At 37.4% G+C, this 13,074-nt stretch overlaps 2 protein-coding genes across 2 annotated transcripts; both read left to right on the top strand.

Moving 5' to 3' along the window:
* Positions 1–3,276: 3,276 nt before the first annotated feature.
* LOC139908454 (olfactory receptor 52K2-like) lies at positions 3,277–4,979 on the top strand. Its single transcript, XM_071895153.2, has 2 exons — positions 3,277–4,185; positions 4,917–4,979. Exons 1-2 carry the CDS (start codon positions 3,277–3,279, stop codon positions 4,977–4,979), a joined length of 972 nt encoding a protein of 323 aa, XP_071751254.2.
* Positions 4,980–6,452: 1,473 nt separating this feature from the next.
* On the top strand, positions 6,453–7,400 carry LOC139912117 (olfactory receptor 6N1-like). Its single transcript, XM_071899820.2, has one exon. It carries the CDS (start codon positions 6,453–6,455, stop codon positions 7,398–7,400), a length of 948 nt encoding a protein of 315 aa, XP_071755921.1.
* The last annotated feature ends 5,674 nt before the right edge of the window (positions 7,401–13,074 follow it).

The raw sequence follows: 13,074 nt of genomic DNA on the forward strand, positions 1-13,074 counted from the left end.
AGTGGGAATAATGAAGATGAGGATTTCAAATGTTAGAGTGGGAAGGGAAGTAGGCTCAAAGTTGCTGAGAGAGGAGAGGCATACTGATGAGACTGGCAGATCACATCTAGTGGAGGAAATCTGGTGTCTTTTTTTGTGAAATGAGTCAGAAATTCCTCACAGCGTTCTGGGGAAGCCTTGATGTTGTCACTTGAGGAGAGTATAATTCTTCATTCTCTGACACACATAATTTAAGCTTCTCCTCCATGGTAAATTCTTGTGTAAAGGGGGGTTGGCAACCCTAACTGGTATACTAATTAAGCTAAACTCATGTGTGAATTTGTATCATGCCATGACTTTACTTAAAGTGACAGAACTCAAGTAATTCGGAAGTAATGACGTTCTCATGTGTGAAGTAATGATGAAGTCATCCCTAATGTGGCTCACTCAGTAGCCACTTTATTAGATATGCCGATCTATTGCTATCTAATCTGCTGCTGTAGCTCATCTGTTTTGAGGTTTGACGTGCTGTGCCTTTCTGTTAGCTTGGATAGAAAGGCACAGTTTCTGTTAGCTTGGATAGAAAGGCACAGTTTCTGTTAGCTCGAATAGAAAGGCACAGTTTAGGTTGGTTATTTGAGGCCTGACTTTAAAGATCAATAAAATATCTAGTAATATATAGTGTTTAATCAATAAAATGTGAGGTGTAAGTTGTGTTTCTGCACTTATTACACAACTACATGAAATAACAAGCAGCCAGAGATGGGTGTCATTCATTTAGTTTTCTTTACTTTTCTAGAACTTGGGCACTGCACATACAAATCAATACGCGCCTGTTAAACAAACAAACAAATAAAATAGTACCTTCCATACCTTGTATACATTACACTTCTTCCCCTTTAGTTTAATAGTACATTAATTCAAAATTTCTGTAATTAACATATACAAGCCTGACATTACAGTAGTGCTTGCATTTTCCCAGAGTAGAAATCAAATTCCAAAAATAACTTTTCTTTCTTTCCTTTCTTTTTTAATATATTTCAACAGCAGTTATTTTCATTACGTTTTGCTTATTATTTGTTTTTGAGTTTGTTGAGTTGGCAACCCTAATACCAGTAGCGACACCTTCACGTTACTCATCAACCAAATGTCTAATAGTTTGGGAATGCTCTCATAAAGTTGGTTTATTTGTTTGCTTTAGTACTTACGTTGACAGCACAGAGTTGGAAAAGAAGTAACTCATGATTAACAACTTAACTTGCCTCCATTTGTATCATGCCATGACTAAACTTAAAGGGACACAACTCAATCAAGTAATTAGGAAGTAATGGTGACCTCATGTGTGAAGTAATGAAGTCATGGTGTACACTAGTGATGTGCGGGTCAATCCGAAACCTGCGGGTCCCGCAGGTTTATCCACGGGTGGGGCGGGTTAGGGTCGACTGAGGATCAGTGTTGGGCAAGTTACTTTCAAAATGTAATATATTACATATTACTAGTTACTTTCATTTGAAATTAATAAGTTACTTTACAATATTACTGTCTGTGTAGAGTAACTCGTTACTTATTATACTACTTTTGCGTTACTTTCACCAAAATAACCGCAGAAGTACGACACCACCAGTTAAAAGCTTCGGCAACACAATTTGAGACCCTTGTTGGTATTTCACTTACATGTGTACTAGGAGAAAGAAAGCCAGCTCTGTGTCGGTCTTAAACCTCTTCAGCTCCCGTCTAGTTCCGACGAGTGAACGCCCGGTCGCGGTTAACTCTGGTCGGTCTGACCCCGTGCTTTGTCACGCTCCTTCGTAGCTCTCTTAGCCTCTTATAGAACTAGTGCTCGGCGCCGATGGGTCCGTCGGGCTCCCGGGATTTGGTGACCGGAGTCTCCGGTCTGCCGTGTTGCCGGGGGCCGGGGAACGGGAACTTCAAGCCGATCGATCCGCGGGGCTACCGGGCGCTCCGGGTCTCGCGCTGCCCTCCCTCTCCCTCCTAACTGTTTTAGCCTCTTCTGTTAAAGGGTTCTTGTTTTGTTTTGCAGAGGGTCCAGCAGTTACAGTCTTGTCTTCCATCTTAGTACTATCTGCCATATTGATTAGCTTTGCGCTGTTCAATCTAAGCAACTAGTCTGCATTCAAACTGCGTCTGTTTTCTTCCTGGTTTGGTTTGACTTTCTTCGGTGTGTTTCGGGTGGTAACGCGTTACTTGACATAGTAACTGTAATAATATTACTGAAATCCTATTAGTAACGCGTTATATTACTTCGTTACTGCTAAAAGTAATACATTACCTGTAACGCATTACTTTTGTAGCGCGTTACCCCCAACACTGCTGAGGATGATATTGAGAACGGGCCGGGCAGGTGCGGGTCAAATGGGCTACACACACAGTACACACACAATGTAATTCTAGCCAAAATTTCAATAAGTTTTAAATTTAATTAACGGAATAAACTTAGGCTACCTTAGTTACACAAGTCGAGGCCAGGAAAATTACCTGGCCTCCTGAATCTTTTTTTTTTTTCGGGTTGCGGATCAGTTTCGGGTCGTTGTTTTACGTGTGTGTAAATGGGTCTGGCGGATCGGGCGGTCACTACTGTACACCTAATGGGGCAAATTTTCACTCCATAGCCTCTATATAGGCTAAGCATGTGTTGTGTACCCTTATTATAAAGTGTTACCAATACATTTCATCATTTCCCTTGATAACTGAAATGTGTTGTCAGATATATCACATATTCTGCTTGTTGTGTGTGTTTACCTATGGACCACTATAAAAGTTCAGCAGCTGGTTCTGTCTCAGTACGGGGGGATAAGCAGTCTGGAGGCCGTACTCACTCTACCATCTCTTAGAAGGAAATCATGTTTGGTGGTTGTCATCTTTGAAATAGGGGATATAACTGATATGTATTAGCACTGAAGGTTGGCTTTTTATGTCATACATGATATCGACATGTAATATTGAGGGTTTCTAAAATATCATTACTGGTAAGTGACTCATGACTCTTAAAGATTAGTTCTCAAACATGGTTTTATCTCGTCACTTGAAGTTTCTTTACTTGTTGATGTTTTTATCAGAGGGATTCTCAAGCAATTCTCAAGAAACATCCATATACTATAGAACAGCCACCATTTAAAAAAATCACAATTACTACTACTACTACTATTACTACTAACAATTTATGAGTGTTTTATTTTGCAACAGGTAGATTATGTCTCTGTTTTCTTGGTGCATTACTTTTCAAAAGTTGTAGTTGCAGGCTCAGTCTGCCTAAGCCTGTATGTTATTACTGCTGACATGGGAAACTCAACACAGATTGTGTCATTTGTGTTGGCTATGTATGGTAACATAGGAAACTTAAAGTACTTGTATTTCACCCTGGCAATGCTATTATACACATTAGTAATTTTTACCAACACAGTTCTTATTGTCATTATATATGTGGACAGAAATCTGCATGAGCCCATGTATCTATTTCTCTGTAGCTTGTTTGCTAATGAAATATATGGTAGCACAAGTATGTTGCCCTGCATAATGACACAATTATTGTCAGAGACTCATGAAATTTCTGCTTTTTCCTGTTTCTTACAAATATTTTCTATTCATACATATGCAGCTATTGAATATGCAAATTTAGCAATTATGGCATATGACAGATATGTGTGTATCTGTAAGCCTTTACATTACAATGTGATCATAACCAAACGAAGAGTACGACAAACCATTGTAGCTATCTGGATACTTTGTTTTGTGGAAGTTGGAGTTTTGTTGTCTTTCACTGTTCGTTTAAAGCTTTGTGGAAATATTATCAACAAAGTTTCTTGTGACAATCATCTTGTAGTAAAACTTTCTTGTTCATTAGACACAACAGTGTCACTTATTCATGATTTGGTTTTTGGTCTTATTTTTGTTGTTGCTGTCCCAACGTGTTTTATTTCATTCACTTATATAAAGATTCTTGCTGTGTGTATAAAATTCTCTCAAGAGACCAGAGAGAAGGCTTTCAGTACCTGCATTCCACATCTCATTTCCCTCATCAACTTTGTTTTTGGCTGTTTTTATGAGTTAATCACTCAGAGATTTGACATGACATTTGTTCCATATCCACTGCGTGTTGTTTCAGATATGTACCTCATGACTTGCCAACCTCTTCTAAGTCCCATCATGTATGGTCTTAAACTGTCGAAAATTCGACATGCATGTAAAAACTTTCTGACATCAAAAATGATGTAATTTTATATTTTCATGGAAGTTCAATGAAATCTAGTCCATTGTTAAGTTGTTAATCATGAGTTACTTCTTTTCCAACTCTGTGCTGTCAATGTAAGTACTAAAGCAAACAAATAAACCAACTTTATGAGAGCATTCCCAAACTATTAGACATTTGGTTGATGAGTAACTGAAGGTGGGAAAATGAAAGCGCTACTGTAATGTCAGGCTTGTATATGTTAATTACAGAAATTTTGAATTAATGTACTATTAAACTAAAGGGGAAGAAGTGTAATGTATACAAGGTATGGAAGGTACTATTTTATTTGTTTGTTTGTTTAACAGGCGCGTATTGATTTGTATGTGCAGTGCCCAAGTTCTAGAAAAGTAAAGAAAACTAAATGAATGACACCCATCTCTGGCTGCTTGTTATTTCATGTAGTTGTGTAATAAGTGCAGAAACACAACTTACACCTCACATTTTATTGATTAAACACTATATATTACTAGATATTTTATTGATCTTTAAAGTCAGGCCTCAAATAACCAACCTAAACTGTGCCTTTCTATTCGAGCTAACAGAAACTGTGCCTTTCTATCCAAGCTAACAGAAAGGCACAGCACGTCAAACCTCAAAACAGATGAGCTACAGCAGCAGATTAGATAGCAATAGATCGGCATATCTAATAAAGTGGCTACTGAGTGAGCCACATTAGGGATGACTTCATCATTACTTCACACATGAGAACGTCATTACTTCCGAATTACTTGAGTTCTGTCACTTTAAGTAAAGTCATGGCATGATACAAATTCACACATGAGTTTAGCTTAATTAGTATACCAGTTAGGGTTGCCAACCCCCCTTTACACAAGAATTTACCATGGAGGAGAAGCTTAAATTATGTGTGTCAGAGAATGAAGAATTATACTCTCCTCAAGTGACAACATCAAGGCTTCCCCAGAACGCTGTGAGGAATTTCTGACTCATTTCACAAAAAAAGACACCAGATTTCCTCCACTAGATGTGATCTGCCAGTCTCATCAGTATGCCTCTCCTCTCTCAGCAACTTTGAGCCTACTTCCCTTCCCACTCTAACATTTGAAATCCTCATCTTCATTATTCCCACTAAATTCCTTGATACAGTTGGCCCACACAGTTTACGTATCATAAATGCTTCACTGTCTCTGGCCCGGTTCTCCCCTGCCATGGTTTAGCCTCTCCAAAAGAAACAATAATAGTCAATAGTTATAGACCTATTTCCAAACTGCATTTCTTGTGCAAGGTCCTACAAAATATTATTTCTTTAATGCTACTGTCATGTATGAATTCCAACAACATCTTTGGAAATTTTGGGTTTCAGAGCTTCCCACAGTACTGAGACTGCTGTACTAAGGGTAACTAATGACTAATTTTGATGCTGTTGATCACAGCATTTTAATCAGCTGGTTGGAGAATTGGTTCTGGCTCATCAATACTGCTCAGAATTTTTTAAAATCATATCTGTAGTGGCTTCTTGAGTGTGTTTAGCCACAGGCCAAGCCAGAGCGGGGTTAGTTAACTCACACTAATTTGCTCGTGCCTTAATGAATGAGCACAAAGATCCAATATTACAACGATACTCAATGATTTCATTCGTAAGGAAAATGATGGCATTACAATCTCAAACTGGTGTAGGTGAGATGAAATAGATCAATATAAAATCAGAAAAAGGTCGAAAACTGTCTGACTTCCCCGGCCTGACCAGGGCTCCACACACACTTCCCCTGGCTTCCAACCTGTCATCAGTCAACTGCCTTTCCTCTAAAATCCAGACTAGGTTTCTGCATAGGTGCCCATCCAAAAGCAGCACTAAGGATGGTTACATCAGATCCTGTGTATTGATAAAAACACGTTGTGTCATAGAAAGTACAATGGCTGGAGCAAGTCAACATCAGCCTTAGTTGCTCTGAGGAATAACCTTTCGTCAAACCAATGCTTGCAGTAGAACTCTAGAGATCTAGTGAAATCTCATCATTGATTGGACATAAATTCCCAACTCAGTTTTGTACAACGCTAAAGAGAGAATAAAGAGTTGGGCATATTCCTGGCCAACAATGAACTTTTTTTTGTTGTGTTGTTAGCATTACTGTCCTGTCTTCTAAATACTGTGTATCCTGTTTATACCGCTAATACATAGACGATTTAATAAAAAGGAAAAGAAAATGTGATCAACAACTTTACAGGTACACTTTTGAGAATTTTGTTTTAGAGGGTTGGATGTACAATGAGTAATACATCCAAGATCGTTCTATTTTCTCTGTCTGGGCTCAGTGAGACAATGAACTACAGAGCCACTCTCTTCTCTCTCACTTTACTATGCTACTGTGTAATTTTGGTGGTAAATGTTTCTCTCGTTTTAACCATAATCTTGGATGAAAACCTCCATGAACCCATGTACATTTTTTTGTGTGGTCTGTGCATCAATGGACTTTATGGGACCGCAGGCTTCTATCCCAAATTCCTTTTTGATCTGCTGTCTCACGTTCATGTCATATCTTATGCTGGATGCCTTATGCAAGTCTTTGTTATATACTCCTCTGCCACAATGGACTTCTCTATTCTAGTTCTGATGTCCTACGACAGATATGTGGCTATATGCCGACCATTGGAGTATCACTCTGTTATGACTAAACAGAGGATTGCTATGTTAATTTGTTTGTCCTGGCTTATACCTCTGGGCTGTGAGGTTATGGTGATAGGTTTGACGTCCACGCTGGAATTATGTGGCTCCCACATAGAGAAACTCTACTGTGAGAACTGGTCAGTTGTTAAACTTGCCTGCAGTACAACAAGAGCAAACGATATTGTTGGATTGATTATTATTTGTTTCTTTTTGGGGCATGATATCTTTATTGTGTGTACATATGTGCAGCTGGTAAAATCATCTTTAAAATCTATAGAGGTCAGGAGGAAGTTTATGCAAACTTGTGTGCCACATTTACTGTGTTTGCTTAATGTCACAGCTGCTTTGCTTTTTGATGTTATGTATGTTAGGTATGGATCAAAATCTGTATCTCAGAGTCTAAAGAACTTCATGTCCATACAATTTCTCCTGATACCGCCTATTCTTAATCCTATTATTTATGGGCTTAAACTGAGTAAAATTCGCAACAGAATAAAAAATGTGTGTATGATGACAGGTCAAAGGTTTAAGTTGAGACTGAAGGCTTGAGTTTTCAGATCACCTTACTATCCATTATAAAACAGCAGAATGTAGAATTTAAATGCATGAAGCAAACAATATGTGACCACATTATTTAAGTGGCATGCCAGTCCCAAATCTGAAATGTTAGGGATGGAAGTTTTTCTCACTTTATTTCCATAAACTCTCCACTCTGTCTAAGATAAGCTCTCCAGGAGATTTAAAATGAATTACAAGTATATTGGGTCTTAACTCTACTCTACTAAAAAAAAAGCATTACCAAAGTACATTTTCAACTTCCCTCAAGGACCACCAGCATAACAAACAATTGCAGATTTATTCAGGAATGTTGTGAGGCCGAATTAGGCTGCACATAGCCTACTCAACAACTATTATCACACCTTTATACATTCTTTATTTTCTATTGCCAACAGAGACTGTTTCTCATCCGCAGACTCTGATCTCTCAATGTCCAACCGCATCTCCCCCCTGCTACTATATCACAGCATCATTGAACCCATCCTGCTATACGGACTCATATGTTTCTTTTTCACTGGTCACCTCCGCCAGTAAAAACCTACTCCTCCAAAAAACCCATACAGTCACAAAAATAATAGACTCCAAACATACAAGACCTCCATAAAACTGCAGTCAAAAAAGGTCACCATCATCTTTTCTGACCCAAATTCTCTTTAACGTTTTAAAATTGCTGCCATCTGGTCACAGGTGCCGTGTCCCACTATGTAAACATACCAAGTGCAAAGAAAGTTTTGTCCTGTATGCCATCAACACCCTCAATAGCACCCTGGACTGATAACCCACTGGACTGTTTCTTCTTTTACAGTTTTGTGAAATGTCTTTTTATTATGTCTGCGTTCCCTCTGTCATGATGTGTTGGTCTGTGTCAAGTCATGTGTCTGAGTGATCATGGTCTTGTATGGTTGTATCTGTGTCTGATAGACTGTGTAAATGAATTTCCTCCTTGAAGACAAATAAATTTCTAATTTATAGTGGGGATGATATTTTACTTTTGTTCATACATACATGATATTTCACAATGTTTGAAAGCCAGACAACACAGATACCTGGTTTATTTGCATGTGTTTGAGACTTCCTGTCTTTGCACAATGCACCAGGTGCTTTGAGTATTATTACTATTATACTTCTTATTACCTCAGTCCATAAACTGCTCGTGCTTGATGTCGACTGAATCATCGTGCTGGGGAGTTCCCTGTAATGTTTACATATCAACTTGATTTAGTAAATAAGATATAGAAAAGCATTACAAACCTTACATAAAGTGTTTATTTATTTAATGAATACTGCAGAAATCTCTTGAAAATCCACTGCTTGCTAGATGTGTCATAGTTTAGATATGTGGAAATGAGGATATATGGAAAAAATTACATTAATTTACTTTAGTTTTACATTTTTAATGTTGGCAACATTCCAGCTGAACTCTGTCATACTAATTCATGAGATAATTGAAGTTAATTAATGAGATAATTGAGGTCAGAATGAGAGATGAGCATAACATTGAATTTTCCTAGAAAAAGATCCATCACACACAACACCTTTCTTAGCCAATATGCAAGTGGCAAAACTTAAAAAAAACAACAACAACAACAACAACCTCAATCCATATCTGTGAAAATGGCCCATTATGGTTGTGAAAACATATCTGGAATTTGCAGTACACTAGCAATAACTAGCCAGTCGTCTTGAGAATAAAAATGAAACACAACAGCTGAAGTACATTGGCTACAGGTGTTAACGACCTTCCACCCCCCAAGCTCCCATTTGTTTGGCTTGAAAGAGTAAATTATGGGCAGGAAGTAACAGCCTTTTTTTAAATTATTATTTTTTATTGTTATTATTGAGAAAAAATGTTCTTACAGTCATTAGAGTGGCCTTTTACTGTGACCAGCCCAAGGCACACCTGTGCAATAATCATGCTGTTTAATCAGCATCTTGATATGCCACACCTGTCAGGTGGATGGATTATCTTGGCAAAGGAGAAGTGCTCACTAACTAACTAATTAAAATTTGAGAGAAATAAGCCTTTTGTGTGCATAGAAAAAGTCTTAGATCTTTTATTTCAACTCATGAAAAATGGGAGCAAAAACAAAAGTGTTGCGTTTATATTTTTGTTCAGTATATTTGGTAATTAGACCGAGATGGACACTTACAATAAAACAACTTCTTATTCTTCACTCAATCTTTTTGTCATGTTCAGTTTAAAAAAGAGTAAAATTGGTGCATTTTGCAGTAACTAGCAATAACTAGCCAGTCATATTGAGAATAAAAATGAAACACCTTTATTAAATGTTTTTTAATGAGTGAAGAGAGACAGGAAGGGTCGGGAGAGAGAGGCAGTCCCGATTTTACTAAACAATATTAAATATGAAAATGTACAGTTCATTTGGTTTAAGTGTTGGTGTGGTTCCCTTTTTGGCAGTAAACAGAACATGGAAGATGTTCAAATAATGTCAAAAAGGCCAACATCACATATCCACAATGCAAGTGTGTGGGGTCACATGGGAAGGTAAATGGGCCTTTCCAAAATGGCTTAGTGAACCTGTTGTTTGTTTCTTTTACATCAAGTTAGTCAAAAGTTGATTATTCTCCTGGCAAGAGGCATCTTTGTTTTGGTTGGTGCCCAGGCTGCCCCTCCACAGTGGGGTAGTTTGTTTAATTGCTCTCTAGGGACGATGGAGATAATGACCTGTTGACCATGTATACCAATATCACTGCACATTCATGTAACCTCTTGAAAAATAATAGCTGGAGTTCCCCTCTGGGGTATTCATTACACAGGCATCACATCGAGAGGTGAAGCTTGTTGACAACTTTTGATGTCAGCAATCAGAGTAGTCATTATCAAACCAATCACAAGAACAAGATTGTTAGACTGTTTCTAATGATACCACATTTGGAATAGTTTAGCTTCTTCTATTTCTAATTTATTTTAAAGAGGTAGAAGGTAGATGTTTGGCAAAACTTCCCATGAGGCCACGGTACAGTGACCATTGGGTCATAATTAGCTGCACCAAGTCTGTAGCCAACCCTTCTTCCCTGAGGCCTGTGGTTCACTGCACACCAGGGAGGGAGGGAGGTCACATCAGGGACAGCCGGGGACTAATGACACTCATTAAATTAATCTTACATCACTTGTGGGCTTCTGTGTATGGCCTGTTGCTATTACAGTTGTTTAAATTAGTCTGAAGATGGGTAATTACATCACTTGTATTTCATACTTAGTGACTCTAAAGTCACTTAGTATGAAAGTGCCTTTCCATTTATCCCTCTGAGAGACACACACACTCACACACACACACACACACACACACACACACACACACACACACACACACACACAAACAAATCAAAACAATACCTTACATCACTTTTATGCACTGGGCCCTACTGTTAGCTGTGTTGCCGTAGTATTGCATAATGACCTCCTCTAAACCAGTGATTCTCAACCTTTTTTATATCAAGGACCCTAATTTAGTCCACATTAGAGCCACAGACCCCCATTTGATGAGATTCTGTCTCTTGAACCCAAATTTGAGAATATTTTTATTGTTAGATATGATTTTGTCCAGAACTCTATGACTCTCTGTATTGTAGGTAGAGAGATAACAGAGAAACTATGATCAAAATAATCATTCTTCTACATTCTCTCACTGTGTTCACTTCTTGTAAATAAATTAATACTGAAGTTTAACAATTCATCAATTTGCTGGGGACCCCCTGGAATCCCCTCAAGGACCCCTGGTGGTCCCCAGACCCCACATTGAGAACCACTACTCTAAACTTCCAGAGTTCACAAAATAAAGTTCAAATTCAAATAATTTATTTATCCCCTGGGGGGGCAATTTGAAGCATAACAACAAAACACCACACATTCATCATATACTTTCAAAATAGAAATTAGATAAATGAGTGAAATTAATAAATACATAAAAAAAAGAAAAAAAAAAGACAGAATCTAATACTTCTTAAAACCAAGTTAATAAGTTGGAGGTAGAATCAGTTATTAAGCACAGGTGCATGTCTGTTGCATAAACAGGTCTAAGTACAGACTCAGGTGAGCAGCTCTTTAACATCAGGGAGCTGAATGAGGGAACCATTCCTTTTACATTTACTGTTTACCAGTCTAATTGCTTCAGGGATAAAACCTAATTTTCTCCTATTTGTCAATACTGAAGGCATCAATACAAACGATTTGTGTAAGACATGTAATGGATCATTAATAATAGCATATGCTTTCTTGAGGGTCTGTTTAGAGTTCAACTGTGCAAGGCTTCTCTGTGTTTCACCAATCATTTTTGAGCTAATATTGACGACTTGTTGCAGTTGGTTCCTGTCTTTCTGACTGAGAGATGCAAACCAACAAATAGAATAAAATGTTTAAATACTTTCAATAAATGATGTATAGTATGTTTTATAGTATTGTCCTATCAACTCCAAAAGAGTTAAGTTTGCGTAGACCATACAAACGTTGCTGGGCTTTTTATTATAATAACTTCTGTATTCTCATTAAATCTCAATCTATTATCAAACACGATTCCCAAATATTTATAATTCTGGACAATTTCAACATTTCCTCCATGAATAATTGTTGGTGAACTATTATTACTTTTTGGAGAAATGATAATTTCCTTTGTCTTTGACACGTTCAAAACCAGGAACGACTTATCACACCAATCTACAAGACAAGTCAAGACTGTCTTTGGGTTAAAGTCTCTGCTGACATGAGTTGCTAATACTAACAGATCTTATATCATTTCTATTTCACACATAGTAACACATTTTTCTTTCCACCTATCCTTCTGCAACCAAAGCCAAACATTAAAAGAAGACAAAGCAATGCCATTACGTACTAAGAAATAAAAGTATTTTATTGACACAATATTGATTTGAGGAGCTTAATGCAAAGTATGCACAGTGTAAAAAATACAAAGAAAGAAGCAAACAGTCTTTGTGTGCCCTCATTTAAAACTTCTGTATGAACCTTTTGATTAAAGCCTGTCTCAGCATATCGTCGCCATCAAGTGGTTGGATTACAGCTATGACTAACACTGGATTGGCTACAGGCGTTAACAACCTTCAACCCCCCAAGCTCCTATTTGTTTGGCTTGAAAGAGTCAATTATGAGCAGGAAGTAACAGCCTTTTTTTAAATTTTTATTATTATTGAGAAAATGTATTCTTATAGTCCATTAACAAATTCAAATCCAGACCTTTTTCATTCCAACAGTACAAGCAGTATACTGATGTACTATGGTAAGAACATTTTTATAACAGAAATATAGACAAACAACAAAGAAAGAAAAAAAGGGGACATTTACATGAATTTTAAAAGCTTTAAGATTCTAATAGATTTCACTACCAGTTCATTGATGTTAACTGTGATAAGGTTTCTAAAGACATTCTACGGTCTGTTTTACAGAACAATATACTGTATAAAGAGGCTTTTTTGGTCAATCTTCATTTTTTTAATGTACAGAATGTACATACAGAATACATTTTTTGAATATAGTATTTATCACTCTTACAGGGCTTCCACACCAGAAACGACAATGTGCGTGGTTTGGTAGAGCAGAAGCTAAAGCGCGTTACGTCACGAAGAAGCAAGTTGACCGAAGAAAGCAGGAAGTTTTCATTCATTCCTCTCCAAATTGTATTTGAGTAGAAAA

Source organism: Centroberyx gerrardi, chromosome 10, assembly GCF_048128805.1.
Source record: "Centroberyx gerrardi isolate f3 chromosome 10, fCenGer3.hap1.cur.20231027, whole genome shotgun sequence".
Classification (NCBI taxonomy): domain Eukaryota; kingdom Metazoa; phylum Chordata; class Actinopteri; order Beryciformes; family Berycidae; genus Centroberyx; species Centroberyx gerrardi.

Coding starts and splice junctions, on each gene's coding strand:
- LOC139908454 (XM_071895153.2), top strand. CDS start 3,277: ATGGGAAACTCAACACAGATTGTGTCATTTGTGTTGGCTATGTATGGT. Junction 4,186..4,916: donor AAATTCGACATGCATGTAAA/AACTTTCTGACA, acceptor GGATGACTTCAT/CATTACTTCACACATGAGAA.
- LOC139912117 (XM_071899820.2), top strand. CDS start 6,453: ATGAGTAATACATCCAAGATCGTTCTATTTTCTCTGTCTGGGCTCAGT.